The sequence below is a fragment of the Bos indicus x Bos taurus genome, chromosome 7 (assembly GCF_003369695.1).
Source record: "Bos indicus x Bos taurus breed Angus x Brahman F1 hybrid chromosome 7, Bos_hybrid_MaternalHap_v2.0, whole genome shotgun sequence".
In the NCBI taxonomy this organism is placed as follows: Eukaryota; Metazoa; Chordata; class Mammalia; order Artiodactyla; family Bovidae; genus Bos; species Bos indicus x Bos taurus.
This window is the reverse complement of record NC_040082.1, coordinates 51,928,581-51,956,034: the sequence shown is the minus strand read 5'-3', so window position 1 is coordinate 51,956,034 and position 27,454 is coordinate 51,928,581. Positions and strand designations below refer to the sequence as shown.

Genomic DNA, 27,454 nt, shown 5'->3' with positions numbered 1-27,454 from the left:
CCTAAAGCCTTCCAAAAGGGAGTGTGTCAGTTGCTCAGTTGTGTCTGACTCTTTGTGACCCCCCATGGATTGTAGCCTGCCAGGCTCCTCTGTCAGTGGGATTTCCCAGGCAAGAATACTGGAGTGGGTAGTCATTCCCTTCTCTGAGGGATCTTCCCACCCAGGGATCAAACCTGGGTTTCCTGCATTGCAGGCACATTCTTTACTGTCTGAACCACCAGGGAAACCCAAAAGGGAAATCCTACCTCAAACACTCACAACAAAAGAGATGGTGGTGAGATGATTTCTAGATTTCTTCTAATACTGAAATTCCAAGATAATGAATTCCACAGCCATCAGAACAGCACAACAAATACCTTTTTATCTGGTATCCTTGAAATATGTTTCTTCAAGCACTGAAATTTATTTAATATTTCCTCTAGATAATCAAGGGTAGTTATCTTTACACATATTTTGATTCTATATCACTCTTTTTAAAATAATCATTGCTTCCTATTTTTTTTTTTTTTTTGCTGTTACTGTGCATATATCTGTCACACATTTATTTGTGTACATTCTGTTAATTATCCCATAGATGTGACTATTTTCAGTTCCTACATGGTTTGTATCAAAATGACACCCAGTGACTGAAAGACCAAACGGTGACCAGCAACCTCCCCTTTTCCAGTTCCCAGATCGTCTACTGTCTACAACACACACAAGGAAACATCTGCCTACCTTGACACCTTCCTTCATACAGTAGATCTGGAGAGCACTCACACCATCTGAGAATGGGTGAATTTGCAGATTAAATGGAGGGGATCGTCTCTCTCTTTCCTTGAAATACAGTGAAGAATATATAGGAATTGAAAAAAAAAAAAAGCAACAACTGATTAATCACTAAACCAGTTGTCTGTGTTCTCTATGCTAATTCAGCAGTTTATCAATATGCCATTTGGCAAAAAAATAAAAAAAAGGAAATTGAACTCAAGATGTTCATGCTTGAATGTAATGGAAAAGAACTGATTAGTCAATGGAGATTTATAGGAGAAGAATTTATCACCGTGTCATCCAGGTTTGCAAATTTTTTGATCAGGGAAATGTGGGAAGTAGAGTTCCATTTTAAACTGTATGAATATTTAGAGCTTTCAGGTGTCACAAAGAATCTTCTTCTGACCATGAAGCTTTATGGAAGCTCAGGGTCCTTTTGCATATTCAGTTCACTTAAGGTTGATGAGTAAGATAAGTGGGCTACCAAAATGACTTCTTCACTGAAGCATACCAACTGCAAACTCTATTCAAACCTAATGTTTGATATTATTCAAACCTAATGTGAAATATCTTCAAGAAGAAATTGCTGGCAAAATAACAAAGAAATCAAATGGGAAATTTTCTTATCCTTTACATATCAGCATACTTCAACCAGACCCTAAGCCAGATTCTGCATGATACAATCAGAATCTGATTTGATTATGTTTTACTTTAAAAATATAGACTCTGAAACTTAGGTTAACCAGAGTATTTCCTAAAACAAATTACCTTGCTTCTTAGCCTTTTGCATAATGTATTACAGGATAAAAAGTTTACTTACAAATTCAAGAGTCTAACAATAAAATACTTTTGTATATAGTACATTTTGAAATTTAATTTGAAATATATAAAAGAAAATTTTCTGAGTCAGGATTCAATGGAGGATGGAAATGATTATGTAAAAGAAATGAAATATTTACGAAGTTTGAAATCTACTTAGACTATTTAAAAATTATTCGTTAGTCTTATTCATAAAGGCAACCATGTTGTAAAGTACAGTATCTGGGCAGACAATTCTGAGTTGCATCAATGTTTCACCACTGACTAGTCACAGGAGTTGGACAAGTTACTTAACCTCAGTTGCCTCCTCAGTCAAATCTTGGTTGTGGCTGTGAGGTCCAGTGAGTGTATGTATCTGAAATGCTTAATTCGGCACCTCACACATAGAGTGGGATCAGTGTATGTTAATTGTTATGATTATTTTTATCATCATCATCATTTCCTTACTTCTAGTTCTAGGTTTCGAAACTCCAGCAGCTCATTCTGGTCTCTGGCATCCTGTAGTTCCTGTTGGAGCCGGTGATTTTCTGCCTCTTGTTTTTCTATCTAATAAAGTAAATCCTCAAGTTAGGTGGACATTGCAAAAAAGCATCTACAACTTTGCAAAGCAAGCATGGACAGCATTCATTTACTCAGTGAATAAATCATCTAAATCATGAAGAAAAAATCCCAAGTACATATGAATAAAATAAATCTTTGGCTTTCCTTCTAGTTATCCTTTGGTTGAACTGTTTGGGTCATAAAGGAAAATGCTGGAGGATACTCCACTCATTGAGATCAAGTCTAGGGACCCTGTGAAAAACGTATCTGTCCCACGTGGTCAGGGACAGTGTCCAAGAACTAGATTACATGGTGCAAACAATGGAGACTGACACCTCTTATTTCTGGAGTTACAAGTTGCTGAAGAAATATTTTTTATAAGACAGCTCTGATCCTACACAAAACTTTGTTGAATTCTAGTTACCTTCAGAATAAAGCCAAAGTCTCAATATGGAAATAAAAACTTTAATAATCTGCTCATCATATTTAGGTGTTATCACTGTCATGTCTACATACATACACACACTCACTCACATGCGATTACATGCACTTGGATCTAGAAACCCAGATCTACCCTATATTCTGATTACTCCAGGAGCTCTGTCGGCTCATCTCAGCCTGAAAAGGGCTCTCCCATTTCCTTTTCTATGTGAGGAAATCCTACACTTCCATGACATCTCCTACCATAAGAGGCTTCCCCTGGCTCCTCAATCCAAAATGACACCTCTCCGTTCTGTTTTCCCATAGGGTTTTCCGTAGGGTGTCTAGTATAACCTGATGAAGTATGCCATTCACTTTGTTGTGTACAAAGCTGCCTTGCCCTGTATATATACTGTATATATACACAGAACCCATGTCCACAAGGCATCAGAACACTGCCATGGTCTGCAATCGGTTTGGCGCTGCCTTCAATATTAGCTGTGTGAGTGGGCTTTCTGTACACTAACTGTTTAAAATTTTGAATTTGGAAATAAAAAATCAAGGGCTTTTTAACCTAGAGTAAATCTTACTTTCTCAAGTGTAAACACCTGAAGTAGAGTGTTTAGTTTTATTGTCGCTTTGGTTTTCTTATACTCTTAGAAGGCTGGGCTCAAAAATTTCCTTTATAGACTAAAGGAAATCAGACAGACATAATGGGAGTTATTTTTTTTAGATGATAAACAGTGTGATAACACTTACTACTGGGCATCTCAGAGACTACTAAAATTCTCTTTTCACTTAGCCTCCTGATATAGAAAAATAAATATAGGGGGAAGTGAGATACTATATGACATTAATTTATGTAGTCAACCAAGTTTTTTACACTAGATTTTTGTGGTTTAGTAAATGTTTGAAAGTTTTTATAAGTCGACTATTTCCTAGAGCCTTGGATTGAGATCAGAGATGGGATATTTGGGGAAATTCCTGGATCTGGTGCGTAGCACCAGTCATCATATTAATGGTTCACAGGTGGCCGCATGCAATTCAGAAACTAGGGCCAGTGTCCATAAAGTTTCTTTACAGGGATCATTAACCTTTCTGAGAGTACCAATCCTCAATCCTGGAATACCTAACCTGCTTCTATACATCAGCTCTGTCTCTCATCATGCAGAAAGTGAGACACGACCAGCGGGAAGGAAGGACAACCATCGTCTTTCCCTTTCCATGCTTACCAGGGTGTTGCAGTTCATTTTTATTACTTGTCAAGGCCAGTGAATATTGGTAGAAAGAATTCTAAAATAATTTTTACATAACTCTGCGTCCCCCTTCAGAATTACTTCCCTTACTCACATGGTCTTTCTCTTTTTGTCAAGAATAATATAAGATTATTTTGCAATCATTTCATGTAATTAAAGGCAAATGTTAATACCAAAGGAAAAGCCATGTTTGAATGTAAAATGATCTCTGTTGTATTCACTGCCCCAAATCAAAAGCCTACATTCAGCTAACCCAAATTAATTCTATCTATTGGGCCAAAACCATGCCTCTGTAACTTGATTTGTTGAACAACCTTCGGGACATGCTCCTTTGTGCTTTGGATGTATCTTTTGAAATGTTCTTTCATAAAATAAATACATAAATAGGCAGCCAAGATTAGCAAAAAATTAACAGTGAGAACCCAGTCAATGCTAGGCTGTAGCATGTCTTGGAGTCACTTCCTTGTACAAAATCATCAGTCCTTTTCATAAGTGTTCTTGTAGATGGACAACCACATAGGATGTGTGTGCGTATGGCTATATATATATGTACAGTAAATACAGTATATATATATGCAACAAATCAATAGGTTTCAGGGATCACATCTTTCAAGTCGGCACAATGCCCAGCACAGAGCCATGCACACCACGGGCCACTCAACTGATGGTGATGGCAGTGACAGAGATGCGGTTGGGCACGCAGCAGAGGGGAGCACAGCCGGAAAAGCCTCCCCGTCCCCTAGCCCCTGTGCCACTCCTGAGAGGACCCCCTGCTGCTCCTGGATCTCTCATCAGTCTCTCCTCTGCCCCATTAGGGTGTTGCGCCCCACATACCTTTTCTAAAAGCTCCTGGTTTCTCTTAATGAAAAGTTGTTTATCTTCTACCCAGTGTGAATCCTGTTTGACAAAGAATATCGCGCAGTCAGCATTTCAGAGTGGCACGAAAGAGCATGTGTCGTCAAACCACTTTGCCAGAGCTGTCTTCTCTCCACCCGGTTTGTTTGCCTGCCAGCGACTGGTAAATGTCACTCACCCCAGCCAGCTCCTCATTCTAAGATGTTGGGGCCAAAGTTGCCAGGAAAATTTAACCCCCTTTACACTGTCACTCGCTAACCCTATCTTTTTCAGTCTGAATAATCCAGGACCAGCCTTCTGGGGACTCAGAAGTGACCACACAGGCAAAAAGTGAAAGGGGTCAGAATGCACACAGGCTAGATACATATGGATGGAAAACATTAAAATGCAGAACCATCAATGTAGCATAGAGGCAAAGAATGCAGCTTGAGGGGTGGGTCTTGGTCTTAGCAGTTCATGATCACTCTAGGCTAAGTGTGCAGTGCTCCTCTTCCTTGGGCATTCTCTCTCTTGCCCAGCCTCATTCGCTCTCATAGCTGGGTTCACACTCTGGCCAGCAAAACACCAGGGACAGAAACAGAGAGCTCAACATTCGGACACAGTTTGAGAAGATCACTGTGGAGAGCCAAGCCGTGTCCTGAATGGGCACAGGGTGATCTAGTGGAAGGTCAGATTGAATCGTCTGCATCTGCAGAAGTGCGAGCAACCAAATGCCTACCTGCCCTTTCTGAGCCAGAGTCGCTTCCAGATCTTCTATTTTGGCTTTATACCTTAGCACCTCGGCCTGGAGTTGTTCTTGAGCCTAGCGAAATCAAAATTCCAGAACTCAGTAAGTAAAATGGTAGTTCTACATTTTTTCTTCCCATCATGTTCCCTGATTAGAACTCAACAAGTGAGAGAGAAGAAAAAATAATTTTCTACCATTGAAGAAACTTTAAAATCTCTTTTTACATTCTAAATTCTTTGCATATAACTTTCAGTGGCTCCCTTTACCATCAGGTTAAAATTCAAACTTTAGTTTGGGATTCGAGAACTGGTCTTCTATTTCCAATCTTTCCCCACCATTCATCAGTGCAGGGTCCACTCCTTACCGCCTAGTGATCTCCTTGTTTCCTAAATATGCCTTGAACCTCTCCATTTCTTTCTTTCTTTGAACAAGGGCCCTTCTGGAAAGTCTTCTCCCGTTTGCCTCTCCAAAACCTTTCAAAGCCAATTTTGTGCCTTATATGTAAGTCTAAATCCAAATCTGTGTAAGTATTTATTTATGTATGTATCTATCATGTGCTTTGTGTGTGTGTATGTGTGTGTGCGGTGTGTGTATGTGTGTGTGCGATGTGTGTGTGTGATGTGTGTGTGTGATATGTGTGTGCATATGCATGCACATCAGCAGTTTGGGACACTGATTTGTATGGAATGACCTTATTTCATTTAGTATAGTTATTTTTTAGATTCTCTTCTATTCTCTCTCTATATGATCCTATTATCTGTTTTTATTTTCTGGCCATACACATTTTTTTTTTTTCGTTGTCTTATGATATGGATAGGTCCTTTGGTACAAAGTTGAACAAAATCAGCGATGGTAAGGATTATTTTCTTATTGTTCACTGTGAGGAGAATATTTCTTTGAACTGTTAAATATTATATTTACCTTTATCAGGTTAAAAATTTGAAACTTAGCTTGCTAAGAATTATTTTAACTTTGAATGAATTATTTTAACTAATAATTATGTTAACTTTAACCTATTTATTTCTTGTATTGAAACGACTGTCTTCTGTTTTCACTGATAACTTTTTCATCTATATTGACTATTTTTGTATTTCTATTTTCTTTGAATTTATTACTCTTTTTCCCACATGTTGATTTGTTTTAGACTATTTTGCTCAGAATAGTAAGTTTTCTTACTCTAATGGCCATAAACATTTCTAAACCTGTATTTTGATGGGAGAGTGAGACTAAAGAGAGAACTGGTTTCTACATCATCACCTCTCCAAAAAACAAGGCATATGCTATTATTTTCATTGACCAGTCCTATGCTCATAAGAATGGGTAGTAAATACTGATAGAAGAATCCACAACTCTTACAGTATTAGGGCATAGACATGAAAGCACATACACCCCCTTTCCTAATGACTGCTGATCTGTTTATTTCAGTTCACCATGGGTTAAAAAAAAAAGTTTGCTCTTTTAGGTATGTGTATGTGCATGTATGTATGTATGAATGCTACCATTTAAACATATATAGTTATAATATCTATCCTTTTCCACTAACCAACTTAACATAGTTCCTACAGCACTTCTCAGTACACTGTAGACCTTCTAATAAGGAAGTAAGATAAAATCACTGGATAGTTACATTCATTTTTGACCCATGTAAACTAGCATATGAGGCAGTTATGGCATGCTGGTGATGACTGAGGACTAGGTGAGGACTAGGTTCGTATCCTGCTGCTGCTGCTGCTGCTAAGTTGCTTCAGTCGTGTCCGACTCTGTGAGATCCCATAGATGGAAGCCCACAGACAGAAGCCCACCAGGCTACTGTCCCCGGGATTCTCCAGGCAAGAACACTGGAGTGGGTTGCCATTTCCTTCTCCAATGCATGAAAGAGAAAATCGAAAGTGAAGTCACTCAGTCGTGTCCGACTCTTAGCGACCTCATGGACTGCAGCCTACCAGGCTCCTCCATCCATGGGATTTTCCAGGCAAGAGTACTGGAGTGGGGTGCCATTGCCTTCTCTAAGGTTCGTATCCTAGCTTTCCTATAAGCTACATATCCTGGCTTTAACATAACCAAGCTACATTTAACTTCTACTAAGCTACTATTTCCTCCCCTCTAGAAAGAAGTTAATAATAGCATCTAACATACAGTTGTTTTAGGATTATATAAGATAATGTGTATAAAATACTCAGAACAATGCTTGAAATACAGCAAGGACTCAGTAAATGTCAAGTATTAGTACTGTGTGTGGTTTTTTTAAAAAAATAGATTTATGTGAGGCAGTTGCAAGATAATGGAAAAAAATAACTGACCTAGTAAAATATGACTCGGAATCAACAGTTTTCCATTTATTAGCTGTGTGATCTTGAGCAATTCAATTAACCTCTCTGAGCCTCAAATTCCTCTTTTATAAAATACCTACCTTAGAGGGCTGGCACAGGGGTTAAGTGAGATATTATCAGTGATAATTCTCAGTAGGCTGTCAATGTAATGCTGGGCACTTATGAACTAAGAAAAGGAACTGGCTAACCACTGCTTTTGAAAGATGAGTTTTTTTTTTTTTCAAACAAGAAACTAAAAAAAAAAACGGATTATAAAAATTCAGCATTGTCTAACTTTGAAAGTATAAGGTTTCAAATAGCATAAATGAAAACTAGGCACTCAACTGTCTTTAAAGGAACAAAAGCATTGATCTAAGCTGGCTCTAATGTCTCTAGTCCAACGTTTGTTGACATAAAAGATAAAGCAGTTCAAAAGCTGCGTTGGAGAGAAGGGTACAAGGAAAGCTATCCTACTGATACTTTTATGTCTGTGGTACTTTTATGCTGTGGCTCTTGCAAGCCCATTCAGGGCACTCTCGCAGATGTACACTAACCTTGGCTTCTCTTTCAGCATCAATGATGCCTCCAGTCTGCTCCTGCAGGAGGGCATATGCTCTTTGGAGAGCCTGGTATTCTTTTGTTAATTGTCGGAATCTCAGCTCAGATTCTTCAGCTGCCAAACTCTTGAGGTTATAAAAAAAAGCCAAAAAATAATTATGTTACGTTCACTTCCTGTGTCCATGTAAATTGTTTAAAGAGAAATAAAAGTTTGCATGGTTTTGGATTCTATGTAATTTTATTCTTAATTTTAAAGGATGTTACAGGCACAAACACTATAACACTTTTAAGATGCAAATTGCAGAAATATTTAAGTATTTATGAATAAAAGAAGCATTTACTTATTTATATATTTCTGATTATTGCCCATTTGGGATTGGATTACAGAAAATTTTGGACTCAAATGATAAAAAAACTTATACCCAGATTTTGGATGCAAATTTGAGGAGATGATAATCAGAATTTTAGTCTCAGTTCCTTGCAATATATTCATATCTAACAACTTCTTCCCCAGGTAAATCACAAAACATAGTTTAAAGCTTTAGGTCTCAAACTTGAGAATGTAACACAATCATCAGAGAGGTTTGGGGATTCCACCCTCAAGATCCTAAGTCAGGAGTTGTGTGGTCCAGGAACTTTCACAGTAACTGAACACCCTAGAGAGTTCTGATGAAGGTGGCCTAGCAAGCAAACTTTGCTAAACACTGTCTTAGACTTAAATTTAAAAGTTTGTTCTTCTAATGGTTGTTGGAGGGAAGGGAGAGGGAAGGGAATAGTTATGGAGTTTGGGATGTTCATGACACACTGCTCTATTTTAAATGGATAACCAACAAGGACCTATGGTAATATATGGTAATATAGCGCACAGAACTTTGCCTGGATGGAAGAGGAGTTTGGGGGAGAACAGGTACATATATATATATATATGGCTGAGTCCCTTTGCTGTCCACCTAAAACTATTACAACATTATTAATGAGCTATATCCCAATATAAAATAAAAAGTTTAAGTAAAAAATAAATAAATAAAAACAAATCAGAAAAAAAAAGCTTGTTCTTCTAAGCTTGTCATTTGGTTCACACTTTCTCTGGATGAAGAATTTAGAAGAGTAATTATATATATCTTGAAAAAAATCTTCAAACTACAGAGCTGAACTTCAGAGAAGTTTCTACAAGGGCTACATAACATAGGTGAAGCTCTTTTCCAAGAGGTAACAAAGCCAGGCAAGATCTCAAAACTGGTCACTGTTATGAAAGTATGTGCTTTTCATAAAAGAGATAAAAAGTGAAATGCTTTTTCCCTCCCTTCAAGGAAAGATGTGACAATATCAGAAAAGATGAGAAAAGTAAAAAAACCTACCTCATCCAAGTCATCATCAGGAGTAGCTGGTGTTCGGTCTGTTCTAAATGAGGCCATGGATGATGTTTCTGAATCCATGGAGTCCTCATCATAGCCAATAAATGGGTCCAAAACAGGCCTCTAATGGAGGGACAGTACACATTTACCAGAAGAACTAAGTGGGGAAAGTCAGCACATTACCAACACGCTGTCAACTGCAGACATGCAATGAACAGAGAACACACAGCTCCTTCAATGCTTCTTTGATAAAATAAACATATTAAGCATGAACACCATAATTCCAATAAATGCTTCTTCTGTGTTATTTCACTTTGATACTTTGGAGGAAGATTCATTCATATTTGGCTCTCTTCATAAAAACCTTGGATCCTCTCTTATGTTACATTTTATATCATGCTGATTTTACGTGATTTCTTCTGTTGGGTATTTAAGCTATAACCAAGAAATTCTGAAAGTTCAGGTATCTATGAGAAGGGGATTATCAAATCCTATCATCTAATTCCACATTCAAATCAAATGAGGCAACTGTTTTTTGTGTTTTTAAATATTATAAACATTTTCCCATATCTTCATTATTCAATGGCATCATTTTAAGTGGCTTTATAATTTTTACTTAATTACTATTTTTAAAGTATAAATAATGTGATTCATATCTACTACATATATTTTGCAAAGTCTATAATTAATTTTCTTAGAAGACTTTATGATTAAAACAATAAACATGTATTTGGGCTTTGGATACATCTTGTCATTCTATCTTTCTAGAAAGTAGGAAACATTTGTACATTTCACTGGTAGTAGATTTCAGCCCCCATTTTTTTGTACCTCAATGTGCGTTATCAAATGAGGCAATTGTTTAAAAAAATCAAACAAATTGACAAATTAAATAGCAAAACTTTGTGGATTTTAAGAGGCTATACAGATAGTAGAATTGGCATTATCAATAATATTTCCCAAGTGAATAATGAAAATATAATTTAATCAATTATAGGATGGGTATCAGATGCTAATATTATTCATGGGAGATACCAAATCATATGTTTTGCATGTTCTTGAAGCATGACTCTCCACCTTGTCAGATAACAGATAACCCTTTCTACATCAAATCTAGTGGGTTCTTCACTCAGAAAACCTGTATTAAGGCAAACACTTTCAGCTTAAAATCCACAACACAATTATTTTTTTCAACAACACAATCATTTTTGGACTTCTAAGAACTGTCAAGAGGAAAGATTTTCTTCTGGCAAATAAACCCCATGCTCTGCTGCAGTTCAGGAACATCTGATTTATCATGTCTTTGCAGGAAGATGCCTTGGCAAGCCTCACTCCTCTGGCTGTGCTTGTGTGTGGCCAAAGCCTGATAACCTAGTTTCCTCATTACCTTAATTGGCTTGGAACTTCTTCTATGCTTTCTTCTACGAATGAGCTTTTCCCGGTCCTGGAAAACAGATGAAAGGCTTTTCAGATCTTGAGTTGGTACATATTTCCCTATAGGTTTTTTTTGTTTGTTTGTTTTGAAAGACAGAGTTGTTTTTTCCCTGAGGCATGACATATTTCTATTTAAAATAAGATTATGTTTTGTAAAATTTGGCAACTTTGGATTTGATACTTAAGTATTTTCAAAGGAAGAATATTTTACAACTTTTCATGATAATCTGTATGGATCTGAGAGCCTCAGAGTCAGGAAGTACACTGTGCTCCTAATTGGCATCCTTTGTTTTATACTTGAAGTATAAAATAGCTATTCATTGTTCTCCTAAAGTAGGATTCTTCAGTTTCCTCAGATCCCTCCAGGCTAGAAAACTAGAGTGGGTAGCCTTGCCTTCCTCTAAAGGATCTTCCCAACCCAGGAAGAACCCAGTTCTCCCGCATTGCGGGTGGATTCTTTACCAGCTGAGCCACAAGGGAAACCCAAGAATACTGGAGTGGTTAGCCTATTCCTTCTCCAACAGATCTTCCTGAACCAGGAATTGAATGGGATCTCCTGCATTACAGGTGGATTCTTTACCAACTGAGCTACCAGGGAAGCCCAGATATAATGACTGATTTCTTAATTCATTCTTTTTGCGAAAGGAGATACTCTGGGAATTTGATGTTCACCTTCTAAGTATTCCATATGGTTATCGTACAAATTCAAAAGTGGAAGAAATAAGTAACACTTATGTCTGTCTGAAAGTCTGGTAGAAATGCCTCAACATCTCAAAATTCTGTAAGAAACTTAGCTTAAACTGAGGATACTCAAAGTCAAGCAAATTCTTAGACTAGTGAATCTGTGAGATTTATGAGTTAGTTATTAAGGATGTGGAACTGAAGTGAGGGGCATATAAATTTGAAGGGCATGTTTAACAAATAACCTAGATTAAGCCAGTGGTATTAATTTTTCCCCACCTTTATAAACAAAAATAATTTGATCATCCAATCTCAATATATTCAAAACTTTAAAAATTTATACTTAGATGACTCTCCTTAATGTGGCATATGCATTATAACATTCACTCAATATAGAAAACATTTAAAGGGTGAACCATAAATAATTATAAGCAGAATTTATAATTCTTTTTGTCCTCAATAGCAGTAAATCAAGTTGTTCACCCTATTCTGGAGAATACTGTCTGAAGTTCTCCCATCACTAGTTCACCTCTGTAAGCCTTGGCTTGGTCGTGAAGTTAGAGTGATCACAGATGTCACTTGCAGAATAAAGACATAGAGGCAAAGGGGAAAACCCAAATGCAGATACAGGTCTTAGTCCAAAGCTGTTGGTAACACAGACTTCCCTTGTGACTCAGCTGGTAAAGAATCTGCCTGCAATGCGGCAGACCTGGGTTCAATCCCTAGGTTGGGAAGACCCCCCTGGAGAAGGGAAAGGCTACCCACTTCACTCTTCTAGCCTGAAGAATTCCATGGACTGTATAGTCCACGGGGTCTCAAAGAGCTGGACACGACTGAGTGACTTTCACGTAACATAGGTCTCAGCCAGATGCAGATGGGAGTAACAACTGCTTGACCTACTTCAGCAGGTACTAAAGTCCTCAGAACATCTGGACTGGAATTTCAGCTGTCATGTCATTGTGACATTGCTGTTCACGCGACAAATATTTATTAAACTACCAGACACTGAATCAGGTGTTGGGAAATAAGAGGCCTATAGTCCTGTTATTATAGGCAAAATATTTAATCTCCGAGCCTCAGAATCTTGATACTAGAAGGTAATTACAAGATACATCACGCCATCAACCTACTCATATATAATACATTTGGAAATTCTTTTAATGTGCTCTGTAGCTATTATTTGAGTTACCAAATTAGTTAACAAAGGATTATAACTGAAAAGATAGAAAACAGTTAAAGGATATAAAGGAGTTTTGGAATAGTCTCTTGAACCTATTTACATATTGATCACATGAACTTGGACCTTTGGGGCTAATTCAAAATTATTAAGTGCTTCTAGTGTATGTTGATTTCTTGCTTACTCGTCCTTGAGAACAGCTTAGAGTTTACAGATTAACCAAGACCTACCCTTGTGAGCTCATCAATAATGTTCTGTTGCTCAATGACCTGAAGTTTTAGAAACTCTGTCTCTTGTTCTTCATTAGCTTGATCGAGGTCATTTAGAGATTTTAATTTCTTCAAGGGTGGATGGGATGTGATTTTTTCTCTCTGAGTTGAAAAAAAAAAAAAGAAAGTATAGGTGGAGACTAAAAATCCCAAACTTCAGTGGTTAATATAAAATGTCTGTAGAAATTTTATGAGGTTCCAGATAAATGTGAAAACTGCCTAGCTTCAATACATAGACACACACACCAACTAACATCTTCATGTATATTTTGTCTGCTATAGTAGGTGGAAATCATTGGGAATGTCTGAAGATCTCTACAGCTGGACTAGAAGTTTGTCAGAGTACATTAGCACATCACCTCTCTATATAAGGCAAATGATGGCATCTATTTCCAGTTATTATGCAAGATCTTAGAAGATGTGGGTACTTACTATATTGTTCTATAAAGAAAACATTAGTAAAACTCTTGGAAGGGGGGTGTCTTTTTAAAACACTTTATTTTTAAAAAATTTTAGTGAATTATATTTGATTTATGATGTGTTAATTTCTTCTGTAGAGCAAAGTCACTCAGTTATACATATGTATACATATGTATTCTTTTCTTATATTCTTTTCCATTCTGGTTTATCACAGGATAATTGTAATATCACAGGATATTGAATACAGGCCCCTGTGCTGTAGTAGGGCCTTGTTGTTCGTCCTGGAAGCAGGCTTTCATGGCTGAGGAGACAGGTTGGAACTCTGCTTCTCTATCTTGGAGCTTTTGGAGAGTGTGCAGATTCCTGGAAGTACTCCTATCGTTCTGCAAAATTTAGAAACTCCATAAAATTCAGAGCCAGCAGCCTTCTCTTGATTTCTTCCTTATGGGTTCTTCCTTGCTTACATAAGGGAAAAATCTAAACCTTCACAGATAGCACTATATAATATTTTAAAAATAAACTGGGAAAGACCAAGAAGTCAGGTTAGTGGCATAATAAAAACAAGGAAGCTGCACTTTTGCAGAGTGTGTGATACACACCATTTCTGAATTTTCCTTGGTAACGGCTTTTAGTTTCTCTTCCATGCGCTGCAAAGACACCATCAGTTCATCATTTCTCTTGGCGAGGCACTTGTTCCTTTCCAGAAGAGGTTTACATTGTTTTTCGGTTTCCCGCACACGCTTTAACTGGGAAGACATAAGACAATGTGTCCCTTCTGTTTAGAGTCTGAAAATAACCGCATTATAGCAACAGCCACCAAAAAAAGTGTAAACTATATGACAGGCTATTTTAAACATAAACATCTAAAAATTATGTAAAAAATTCCTACTACTAAAAAGCAAATGAAAGCAGCACAAAAGAAAATGGGCAAAAGACAAAGGGCAAAGTACACAGGAGATCAAAAAGGCCGCTAGATATTTGGAAAGTTACTCTGACTCATTAGTAAGAAGGAAAATAAATATGAAAATTCTATAATAAGAATATACCTCACACCCACCAAATGACTAAAATGATCTATAATATTATCTTTACATGTTTATAAAGACAAGGAGAAAATGCAATTCATATATTATTTGAGGGAGTTTAATTGTCATAACAACTGTGGAAAACTGTTTGGTAATAAGTGCTGAAATTGACTGCATGCATACTCTATGATCCCGTAATTCTGCTCCTTGGTATAGTCCCCCCCAGATATGAATATATTTTCTCACCAGGACATGACGTAATAGAACCATTAACAACTTTAAACTATCACGGAACAACAGATATGTCCATTAACAATAGATGAATAAATATTTACATATACTCATCACATATAATTGTATATACATATTGCGCCATATATTTTTATAATAATATATATATACCATAGACTTTTATAATAAATATATAATAATCATATAATCAAATAGGATAGAGTTGTGAACATGAATGAATTCTACATGCACCACAATGAATGACTCTCATCAATGTAACACTGAGCAAAAAGCCAGACACACAAGGATAATTATTGTATGATTCCATTTATAACACATTTTTTTGGTGGTTATTGGACACACTGCACAGCTTGTGGTATCTTAGTTCCCTGATCAGAGATTGAAATTGGGCCCTGGCCATAAAAGCACTGAATCCTAAGCATTGGAACTCCAGGGAATTCCCTACAACACATTTTTAAAATGGTTTTTTACCTGACGTTTACCAAATATGGGATGAGGTTACATGGCTAACTCCTGAAAAAGGACGTTTAATATCTACTGCCTCTATATGCTGGGAACAAACAGGGCCGTCCCCAAAAGTTAGCCAACAACTTAATTACAATAATTCTGATTGTTTTGTTCTTGCTGTTTGCTCCCTGCATCTGTAACTGTATAACTGGATTTGTTTCTAGCCGCATGAAAGCTTTTAAGTTACAAATGGTTGCTCAAACTCCTGCTACTGCTGTAGCTTCCTCCAGCTACTATTTGGGGCCCCTGGATCAGATATCCTCAATATGAGGATTAGGAGAATATGTTGCCTCACCAATTTAGGGGACAATGCCCCTTGTCAGCTCGGAAGTAGTTATGGAATGAGAACAACGCCCCTTTTCCCTAGGCAACATAATTCTCCTAAAAGAAAAGGGGGGAATGAGAGAGTCAGTTCCTAGGCAGGTTGATAGGGAGTCTAGGGGTCCCCAAGGAGAGAGGGGTCTGGAATTCTCAAGGAGGAAGAAAGGACAAACTTTTTTTCTTTCTCCACATTCCTTAGGATTATATAACAATAATGTATCCTGCCTAAGGACAGTCTTTGGATTCAACCCTCTGTTATCTTAAAATGTTAATTATGGGAGTAGACCTGGTCTTTACAAGGATGTATCTTGCCTGAGGACAGTGTTATCTTAAAATGTAAATTATGGGAGTAGGTCTGATGAGGTCTTTACAACCTCCAGATATTCTTTGGATTATATAACTTCATTGTTAACACTAGCAAGTGGGTATTCTTTCTGCCCCCCTCTGATGCCTGTCAGAAGCTTTCTCTATCTCCTTTATACTTTAATAACACTTTATTACACACACACACACACACACAAAAATGGCGATAGACATCTATAGTAAGAGAATTCAGTACCATGGTTAACTTTAGAAGGATGGTGATTGAGAGAGGTCTCAAGAAGGGGAAGTTTGGAGATGCTGGTAGTCTTCCACTTATTCATCTGGCTAGTAGTTATATGAGTACTACACATTGGGCATAGTTATTGAATTGTACCTTTATTATTTGTGCACTTTTCTTTACTATTCTGTACTATAACATCATATATACCACTATAGGGGCTTTCCAGGTGACTCAGTGGTAAAGAATCCACCTGCCGGTGCAGGAGACAAGGATTTGATCCCTGGGTCAGGAAGATCCCCTGGAGTAGGAAATGACAACCCACTCCAGACTTCTTGCCTGGACAATTCTATGGACAGAGCAACCTGGTGGGCTATAGGCTATGGGGTTGCAAAGAGTTGGACATGACTGAGCGAATGAACGTGGACATACTACTATAACAAAATGCCTAAAAAATAATAAAATTTGTAAAAATTCTGCTTAGAACTCACCAGTTCATTTCGTTCATCTCCAAGCAAGGTATTCCTGTCTTCTAATTTTCTTATCGTTGCATTCAACTCAGCTATTCTCTTTTGATTTCTTCGCAAATCCTACACGAGAAAATTAAAATGGGAATTTCTTCAATAAAACTTTTCACAAAGTTTTAGAATACTGCTCTTAAAAGTAATAGGCTTAATTCCTTTCATCTGGCTTATGAGTTGAGAGTAAAATGTCCTCTTACTCAGAAGAGAGTAAATATTTACCTTATTCCAAACCCCCAAATTAACTGCTTGGGTTTAAGATCACGCCTGGTTGAAACTGCAAATGAATTCTATGTGGCACATACTCCCTGGGGCCCTGACTCCTGACAAAGAAAGTGGTAGAAAGCTGGATCAGTTTATGAGACCTGTGAGCTGTGAGATCAGGGTCATGCTGTGATTACATGAGGTTCAAGGAGCATCCCTTATGTCATGGCTGCACAGTGCTTCCCACAGGTTAGATAGGTGTCCTGTTATTACATTTAGCCAAAGAGAGTATAGAATAGGAGGTAGGGATGGGATCTGCAAATTCCTGCGTACCTTTGGAGAAAAAGGTCAGATTCAGAAGGCTAGTGCATTACCTCCATATATGAGACACAGTAGATTAATGGACAGACTTTGCTGGTAGATTTTGCCCAGATCAGCTGGCTTCCACACTGGTGTGACAGACATGGAATCACTTCACACATAGCAATCATAGATTAATTCTGTGCTCTAGAGTCCACAGGACCATTACACACTTACATGTCCATTATCATCTTACATGTTGATAGTGCTCTACTGTTGACAAAGCAGTTCCACACACATTATATCTCTAGATTCATAGTATCCTGGAAGATTTTGCAGAACTGAGAAGATTTAGGGAGGTCTAAGTTGTTCAAGTTCTCTATCAGTAGCTCAATAACTAGCATATATTAGATGCTATGCACCAGACACTATGCTTAACATTTTGCATATCTTTTCTCCTAACCTCAGACTAGCTCTGCAGAGTACCACTATTGCCTCTGTTTTACAGATGAGGGAACTCTGAGCTGTCAAAGGATCTGCTAAAGTCACACAACAAACGGCAGATCCAGAATTTAAACTAAAGGGTATGACTTCAGAACATATTCTCTTGACAATTTTGCTATACTGCAGGTAGGTGTCAGTGATAGAACTAAAACTTACATCTGCTAAAATCTAGTTCAGTATTCTTTCTCCCACCTACTAGGATACATATCCATAAATTATTCATTACTGAGTTCTAAGTATTAGCAATACTTTGAAATATCTATCTTTGTTCCTAAATAATACATTGCTATCTTTTTAGCAGATAAATACTTTGAGAGATAAAAGATATGAAAGTAAACTATATACAAGCTGATTTCTATCACTAAATTTCTAAAAATAATTTCTCATATAAAATGATGAAAATACAGGAAAATAAGTGTCAAACTCAACCAGACTTGAAGTTTTCAGATGATGGTTACGAATGGTTTAGTCTTTTACACAGTTATACATTTTGACCCCTGTACATGATAACCATTTTTACCAGTTTCCAACTCAATTGTTCATACAAGGGAAAATTCCAGTCTTGGCAAGAAGCAAAGTATTTTCATCTAATTGATGATTCTTAAAATACTGATGTATGGACAGGTATCATTTGGCTAGAAAAATTCTATGAATAATTTTAAAAGATCTGTAATTCTCTTGTGATCAGCTAATAGCAGTTCAGATCATTTTGTTGTCTATGAGGATAGAAAACCCTGTTCCCAAGATACTCCCTGGTTTTATAGCAGGAGATAGAATTGATTTCTCTGTAGTAAACAGGAAAAGAGCTTAAGTGAAAAGTAAAACTTAGGTACTAAATAAAAGATGACTCCTGAGTCTTTAACTTCAACTTGAATAGACTTACTGGACTGCTGCAGTGTTCAGAGCCGTCTCCTGCCCTTCCTGGTATTTCTCGTTTCGGACTGCTCATGTTACATTCAGCCTCCTTGACCAGAAAGAGCTGTTCATCCAAAGCCTCCTTCTGGAGCTGGAGCTTCTGTACATAGCCTGTTTGGGTCTCCAGTTCCTTTTCCAGAGAAAAGATGATCCTGTCCTTGGCTTTGATCTCATCCATCTGAATTAAATGACACCCAGGACATTTTATTTAACAATGCTGCAAAGAAAGGCATCTTCACAATGGTATGAGTTTAACTTCTTTCTGCTCATTGAAACAGGAAAAAAGAATCATGAATACGACAAGTATATTTAATTCAGGAATAAGGTAAAACTCGTGTCAAGGAGGGTAATTTTTTTCTCTCTAGTATATCCTGTGTAGATGCTGTGATTCAGTATATTGTTTGAAATAGTCTGGGTTGGTTGGTTATAGAAAGCAAAAGTTAACTCAAAGACAGGTTATTAGTGTTAATTAAAGACACATACTAAATATTCTACTACAGTGTCTCCCAGGACAATGTGTGATGTTACTTCCTATTTGGGGGAACGATCTTTGAATTCCTTTTAAAAAGCAGTAACAACAATGAACAGCTCATTTGTAACTGAAGAAGCTTCAGTATTTCTAGTAGCCTCATCATTTTCTAAGGCCAGTATGTTTGCATTCAGGTGGTGAATTTGTCCCTCCATGGTTCATATTATATAGCTCCTTTCATTCCTATCCATTTTCCAGAGCAGCTAGTTCTTAGCAACCATTTTATTACTACCATCAGAAAATCATGGTTGGGACAAGAACAGGAATGGAAAACACCTAGCAATATTAGCCACTGTTTTCCCACCTGTATCTGTGGGATATATTTATTGCTAAGTCTGAGCATGGTCTCAGATAAACTTCTCAACTAAAGGCCAAAAGTATTTAGTACCCGTTGATCAGATTTCCACCAGATCAAAAACTTTCTGCCATCCCTGGGTGACGGCTAGTGAAATTATTGTCTATAAACAATCTTTGAAGAAAGCATAGCCTTTGGGTAAAGCCTTTCTTCTCATTTCATTATATTCTATGAGAATATTAAAAATGGAAATAGAGTAGGCAAGTAGACACATTTAATATAAATAATATTATGCTGTTCTCCTCTTTATAAGAATGTCTCCTTACACATAACAAATCACTTTGTATAAATATTTCTTTGCTGTGTTCCTAAGACCAAAATGCATTTTTGAACATATTTGGGACAGAAATTGTGTTATACAATCACATTTCCCCACATGTAACTATTTGTGAGCTACTGCCTCCAAGTCACCTGATTAAATTTTAGATCATTTTGGGGAGGTCATGGTCCTGGGATATCATCTGATAACTTGGCAAGTAATCAAACACTGTCCTGTTAATTTGGGAGTAAAGGCATTGTCTTTATTTTTATCTCCTTGTAGGAGACAAGTCTAGTGTTACTCTTATCAGTGTTATTCTTATCTAAGTAGCATGTTCATTTGTTAGATCTGTTATCCATGGTTTATTTACAGTTTACCAGAGCTCTAGATCTGCGTGTTCCTCGTTGGTTTTGATGTACTCTGCATAAATAAACCTGCTGGGAAATCACCTCATCACACCCATATAATCATTCTCATCATCATAACTGAAATTTATTGATCTTTTAATACATTCAATGCATTCAGGGTCTTACATATCTTATCTCATTTTAAAACAATCCTATTATGTAATTCTGTTATCATCGCTTCTCAGGTGATGACTGAGGACCCAAAGGGTAAAGAGCTCGATCATGGTCATATGGCTAATAAATGATGAAGCCTGATTTAAAATACAGACTTATGACCCTCGGGCCCATGCTATTAGGCACTGTGCTATACTTATGCCAAGATTATCCTTCCAGCATTTTCTCAAAGTGGTTTTCTGTAGACTATCAAGTAACTAGTGTCAAGGAGTCTCAGTTGCACACTGGTTATAATCATGGACTCTGGTTTCAGAATACTGAAAATCTTCCAAATTCCTAGTTCTTAAGTAGGGAGAGGGTACATATCAGAATTCCCCGGGTAAATTTTCTACACAGGATCACTCCCATTTCTCTTCCTTTCTGTTCCACAAATGGAACTGGGTGTTGGGGTAAGAACAAGATTAGAAGGAAAAAATGAAGACAAGTACATCTGTATTACTGAAAAAGTTTCCTGTTTTTCTGTTTGCACTGAATTTTTGAACTAATATTCAGAGAAACTAGATTTTACACTGTTACTCAGAGAGATATCATGTCTGTCTCTGCAATGTGCCAGTGAAAAGAAGTTATGAAAAAAATTATAACCATGGATGGGTGGATATATCTGTAGACTTACATTGAAACCATTGACAAACAAAAACATTTAATGTAAAGCTTCCTTTTCATTTACCTACCTGCTGACTCCAGAGTTCACATCCTGATTCTTTCTTCAACAGCCACTGGTGTTTTAAAAACCAAAGGCAGGGCAGGGACCAATATTTCTGCACTGCGTTTGGTCTTTATTGTCAACCAATACAATAGCATGAATTGTGGATAAAAAAATTGCAAAGTTTGGCAAAGGCAACATTTACAGTCACACTGTATTGCAGTACAAAGAACATCACATATTTAATTTTGTCTAATATGTCCTCTGATAACCACTTTTTACATAAAATTGAAATCCTAGAGATACCGTCCAAGGGACATAATTAGAATTCTCAGAATATAAATGGTTAGAATCAACAGATACAAGAAGGAAAGTGTTTTTTAAGTTCTTTTCTAAGAAAATATTTTTAGAGAAGCACAAAGTACACTTGAACAGGTGATAATTTGATAATATATAACCCAGCTATAACTGATGCTAAACATTCTGAATACAGATGCAAATAAACACTTCTTCTAAGACAAGGTCAATCTGCAACATTATAGCTTTCACACAGTAATTCTATTTACTTTTAAGCATAGTGAAAAGACTGATGTGGCTTTTGGTCATACATATTAAAAAAAAAGCTTCAACTCAGTAGGGGTTGAAGTAAGTCTTAGAAATTGGTAATAGCAAGTAAGCTAGGTAGGAATGACAACCAATTTAAGAATTATAATGGTCCTTATTTTGAATTGCCTCCATTTACTCTGGGGAAGAAGATCTATTTGTAAAATGACCAGGGGTTTTATAGCCCTGCTTCTTGCTTTCAGACATGGTTCCTGGGGAGAAAACACGTGAATCCCTCAGTATGTTCCCAGTGGCTGCCATTTTCAGATACCTTGAAAGCCAAAGAAAATCCCCCCCGCCCCTGTAAAAACATTTTATAAATGGAAAGCCTACAAAACATGCCGATGTTGTTAGAGTATATCATTCAGAAAATTTTCATATACACCCAAGGAAACAAGAGCCATTAAATAGATAACTCTCCATACGTGTGAGGCTAGAAATATTCAATCTTTATGAGAAAGATGACTTCAAAATTTCTACCTTTTACAATGCCAATTTTGGCCTGGGCGCACCTATTTACCTATCGACTTATCTTATATTTTGAACAGCACGAGACAGGAGGGCACTGTTAGCAATCCACTCACGAAAAAACACCTGGAAAAGCAAGCCCCACGGCTGCCTGAAGCCTGGAAAGAGAACGGTTCTGCCCTGGGTTACTAACCAGCCTCCGAATATCCCGCTCCGACTCCCACTTGATCTTGGAGATGGCTTCCTGGTGGGACTGATGCTCACTCCTGAGGTCCCCAGCCTTGATTTTATCCGCTTGGATCATGTTGCTCAGCGCCTCGTCTACCTGCTTCTTGGCCGTTTTCAGGTCCGCAATCTCCTGTAAGAGCTTAAGGCGCTCGGCATCGAACAGTTTCCGGGCCTCCTCACGGGCCTCGATGGTGAGCGCTGTCCTTACTTTGTCGCTGCTGCCGTCCCGGAGCGCGCACAGCGCTGACTTGAGCCTCTGGATCTCGCCATCCCGCACTTTCACTGTCCGGGCCATTTCCTGTTCGTGCTGCTTGATGAGATTCTCCCGCACGGCCTGCAGCTCCTTCATCTTCTCCTCGTGGAGCTTGGCTTTGAGTTCCGTCACCAGGACCGTGTGCTTGCGTTGCTCCAGCTCGCGGATCCTCTTGGCTTCTTGAGTCTTCTCTCGCTCGAGTTTAGATACCTGAGAGGCGAAAGGAGGAAGAGAGGTGAGCCTCATCAGAAAGATGTGCTCCTAGGCATGATTAGCAGCTCAGATCCCTGCGATCTCCTAATGCCTCATCTCTTTTCAAATTCTAGCCCGCAGTGGAAGGAGGGAGGGTGCCGGCGGAAAACCACAGGCCTTTTTATGCAGGGAGGACAGCATGTGAGGGCTTCCATGATAGCTTAGTTGGTAAAGAATCTGCCTGCACTGCAGGAGACCCCGGTTTGATTCCTGGGTCGGGAAGATCCCTTGGAGAAGGGATAGGCTACCCACTCCAGTATTCTTGGGCTTCCCCTGTGGCTCAGCTGATAAAGACTTTGCAGGCAATGCGGGAGACCTGGGTTAGATCCCAGGGTTGGGAAGATCCCCTGGAGAAGGGAAAGGCTACCCACTCCAGTATTCTGGCCTGGAGAATTCCATGGACTGTACAGTCCATGGGGCAGAAAGAGTCGGACAAGTCTGTGCCACTTTAACTTTCACATTATGTGAAAGGAGGAAATACCCAAGGATGCTTCCAATACTTTGTTCAGACAAATGTTTGATGTTCTGGGGCTTTACTATTTTGTGTGGTCTTCAGGCAAGCAGCACAGGCATCACCCAGAGGCTTATAAGAAATGCAGGGGATCCATCCCAGATCTGTGAATGAGAACCTGCAGTTTAACCCATCCCCAGGTAACTGACATACACCTTAAAATTAGGAAATTGTGCTCTAATGTTTTTCATCTTGGTGAGGAGTTCAAAATAGATCATCTTGAGATCATTCTAGACTACACATCCCTAGTGAGGTCTAAACTGTTAACTGTGCATGTCCCAGGACGCCCAGAACAGTCCATAGTTCAACATTTTGATCAGACTGAAAAACTGGTGCCTAAAGTGATAGCATAAAACATTTCCCTTTTTCTTCTTTTTCTTTTTTTGAAGAGAAGTTAACTGCTGCTAAGGGGGAAGTGAGGAATGAAGATGGTTGATATGTCCTCAACTTCACCTTCCTTACTATAGCAACTTGGTTTCACCCCCCACCCCAAATTTTTACAGATACACACACACCAGCAAAAACCCCTGCAGTACAAGGACCTCTCTGCTACAGGAGGTCAGTGGCTGTTATTTCGGCTACATGGGTGTCTGTCTGCATTCTTCACTACCTGCACTCTTATCTCCCTCTCTCCCCCATCTGTGTCAACACTCTGAGGAATTTAATAAAGTATTGCTTCTAATCGTTTTACTTGCAAGGAGAAAAAAAAATTCTCCTGTGTTTTGTACTATTTCCAATGGTAATACAGGTCTTTATAGATAAGCAATAGCACTGCCTTAATTTGGCTATGAGTTTGTCCCTGATTTAGTAGATAAGAGTGTGGCCTGGTATCTGTAGCTTAAAAAAACCTCACTAGGCTCCTGTACTGTCCTCCTCCTACTGTCATTGCTGCTACCTGTCTTTGTTCCTCTGTCTCAGTCTTTTGCACACATATACACACAGGCAGTAACCTAGAAAAAGGGAAAAATCGGGCAGCCCCAGGAGTAATATCTAGGTGAGTGATACTGAGTCTTTGCCATTTGTAAAATTAGACCATTTTGTAAAATAATTGCTGAGCCTTTCCAGCTGAAAAATTGTAAGATCCAAATTCTTTATTGAAACAATTGTAATTATGACGTAAAGTGTCTGAGATTTTACTTACCTTAATGGTTTACCTACCTTTAGCTAGAACAAGATTTTCTAAGTCCACATGGCATTCTATGAATATTTGATTTTAAAGGTACAACAATTATTCCCATGTAGGTTATTCTAAAAGGACTCAGGACACAAGGAGATTTGGCGAAATAAACAGCCAAGCACCCCCAAACGACTATTCTCGGGTCTTGCCTCCAGCCCAGCCCAGGTCCCCTCCCAAGTGTCTGTTAGCGGATACATTCTAGAGCAGCGCTATCCCACATGGTGGCCACTAGCCACAGCAAGCACTTGTGATACTGCAAAGTCTAAACTGAGCCTGGCCCCAGGTATAAAATACTCATCCCATTTCTAAGACTTAGTATGAGGTAAATAATAATATATCACTAATAATTTTTATATTGGTTGAAACTATAATATTTTGAAGTTTTTTGGCCTTGTGGCATGTGGGATCTTCCTCAAGCAGGGATCAAACCCATGCTCCCTGCATTGGAAGTGTGGAGTCTTAAACAATGGACTGCCAGGAAAGTCCAAAACTATATATAGTATTTTGGATAAATTAGGTAAAATAAAGTATACTATTACAATTAATTTGGCTTATTTTTACTTTTTAAAATTGTAGTTACAAGAAGTTTTAAAATCACATATGTGGCTTGGATTTGTGGCTTGCATTATATTTCTTTTGGATAGCATTACTTCAGAGTTCTTGGAGGTTCATTTAACGAATAGAGCTTTTGTCACACTGCTGCTGACATTGTCTTAGCAAAATCCTGTTATGATCTATGTGCCAGGGCTTCTTCCTGTTGGGGAATAGAATCCCAACACTTCAGCTGCCCCTTTCAGCTCTCAGATGACTTGGTTGGACTTTCAGCCCCATTTGAACTCCTCATTCGCCATCTCAGGCATAGGGCAGTATTCTATTTTCTGCACACACCCTGAATCTCTACACCTCTGTGCCTGCCTAAGTTTCTTCTTCCTGATCTGCCCTTCACTCAGTTCCTTTTGGGGTCCTCTCATTCCTCCTGACCCAGCTAGATGCTACCCTCTCTGGTCATATCACCCTGATCACCCAGGACCAAGCTCATCTCTCCTGCATTTGTCTTCTCAGTGCAGTTTGCTGACACCTCCTTGCCAGTCTCTTCCACATTTTTCTTTATGCTGTTTTTTTTTTTTTTTTTTTTTTTTTGCGCACTTGTCTGTCCTCACCATCTCCTCTCCTACCCCACCTCAACTGGAAACTCCTAGAAGGCTGCCAGTGAGCCTTGTTCATCTGTCTACCCAGTGGTTGTCAGCACAACACAGAAGACAAAGAACATGTGTGAAATTAAAGAATGTAAGCCGGTATGTTTCCCTGGCTGGCCTCGTAACCAGAGGCAGGAATAATATATCCTGTCACACATTTTAGAGAACATGGGCTTGCACTGTTACCCAGGGTTGCCCTCATCCATCCCTTCCCTGTATAAAACAATAAAAGAAAAATACCCCCAACATATAATGTCTGCCTGTGTTCTGTTTGATATTTCTCCCAATGTTCAGTAATGGCAGCCTAAATCTTACTTCCATTTTTTTTTTACAGTGAACTGAAGAAGGACTTTCTAGACTATGAGTGAGCAAACAGTACCCCATGAGCCAAATCTTTCCCGCCCCCTCCCCCTTTGTGAATAAAGTTTTATTGGCACACAGCCAGGCCCATCCATTTCCATGTTGCCTATGGCTGCTTTCATGCTACAATGAAGCTGAGTAGTTTCACAGAACCTCTCTGGCCCACAAAACCTAAAACATTTACTATTCTGTACTTCACAGAAATGTTTGCTGATTCTTCTTTTATATAATGTAATTTTTGAAAAGAGGGGCCTTATTTTTCACTGAGTTAGAATCTCTGATAATTTACCTTCCATCTAATTTACCTTGGGGAAATTAACTCAAGTGATAGGAAATTATCATCTTCAATTGAAGATGAAATTGATCATCTTCAATTTCAGCAGGATGTATTTACGTTCCTTAGGCATTTGGAACAGTATCATGACCATAAGAGCAGACAGGTAATGAGTTACTAGGGGAATTTTAGCAGCTCTTCCTAAAACAATGAAAAGCTGTAGTAAAAATGGATAAAGGGTGATGAATTCTGGGTTTGTATTTTGATTTCACCATCAACTGTCTTTAAGAAAGTTGCTTTATCCTGAGGATCTTTGATTACACTTTAAAAAATACCTGTAAAAGAGATATTTTTAGGATTAAATTAGATAATGAATGGGAAAGTAGCTTAAATTGTAAAGTACTGTAAAATGTAAGGTAATATTATATTGGATATAAGAGGAAATACTCATGATCTGAAATTATTTATGTGAAGTTCTCTGCAGGTGTATTAGATTGTACAAGTTTGTGATTCTGTAATTTCTCTCAAGTTATAACACTAATCTTTTATGTGTAGACTGGAGAAGAGATGAATGAAAAAGAAAAAAAAAAAAAAGTGAAAATACAGGTGTATGGAAAATATACTCCAGCATGAAGACAAAACAAATAGGAATACACACTGGCATTTTCGTCCATCACTTAAAGGAAAGCACAGAATTCGAAAAAAAGAAAAGATATTGAATTACTTTTGGCACTTTTTAATGTCTATTTATTTGGTTGTCATGGAAACTGTCATTTTTGGCAGTATTTCTAGGTATGGTGGTTTTTTTTGTTTTTTTTTTAACTTGAAAAGAGTTTCACTATGAAGGAGATACAAAGAATGTGACTGACATCTGGAAGGAAAAAAGAGCCAATAAAAATTTTGTAGTAAAAACATTTTCTGAAAATTATTTATAGCTTAGATTGTACCACTAAGAAATAGATTTTAATATTTTAATGTAAAAAAAACTTAATGTAAATTATGAAAATGAGTATACTAAAAAATGAAGAACTACCTCTGAGTAATATGAAAAAATGTGAAGATAATATTTTGAAAGGTAAAAATTAATGAGTTGATTGAAGGGATAATG

The 27,454-nt window shown here is 37.9% G+C and overlaps 1 protein-coding gene across 3 annotated transcripts in view; it reads right to left on the bottom strand.

Annotated features, from left to right (window-relative positions):
• JAKMIP2 (janus kinase and microtubule interacting protein 2) overlaps positions 1-27,454 on the bottom strand; it is a 190,768-nt gene that overhangs the window by 31,559 nt on the left and 131,755 nt on the right. For 2 of the 3 annotated variants that reach the window (XM_027546046.1, XM_027546047.1), the window contains exons 3-14: positions 22,289-22,786; positions 18,626-18,835; positions 16,705-16,803; positions 14,167-14,313; positions 13,109-13,249; positions 10,974-11,030; positions 9,593-9,712; positions 8,231-8,359; positions 5,359-5,442; positions 4,620-4,682; positions 2,017-2,115; positions 718-816 (exon numbers count right to left, since the gene is read on the bottom strand). In XM_027546046.1, the coding sequence (XP_027401847.1) occupies positions 718-816; positions 2,017-2,115; positions 4,620-4,682; positions 5,359-5,442; positions 8,231-8,359; positions 9,593-9,712; positions 10,974-11,030; positions 13,109-13,249; positions 14,167-14,313; positions 16,705-16,803; positions 18,626-18,835; positions 22,289-22,786 (1,746 nt within the window). The remainder of the gene's footprint in view (positions 1-717; positions 817-2,016; positions 2,116-4,619; positions 4,683-5,358; positions 5,443-8,230; positions 8,360-9,592; positions 9,713-10,973; positions 11,031-13,108; positions 13,250-14,166; positions 14,314-16,704; positions 16,804-18,625; positions 18,836-22,288; positions 22,787-27,454) is intronic. The other variant, XM_027546048.1, reaches the window with a different exon arrangement.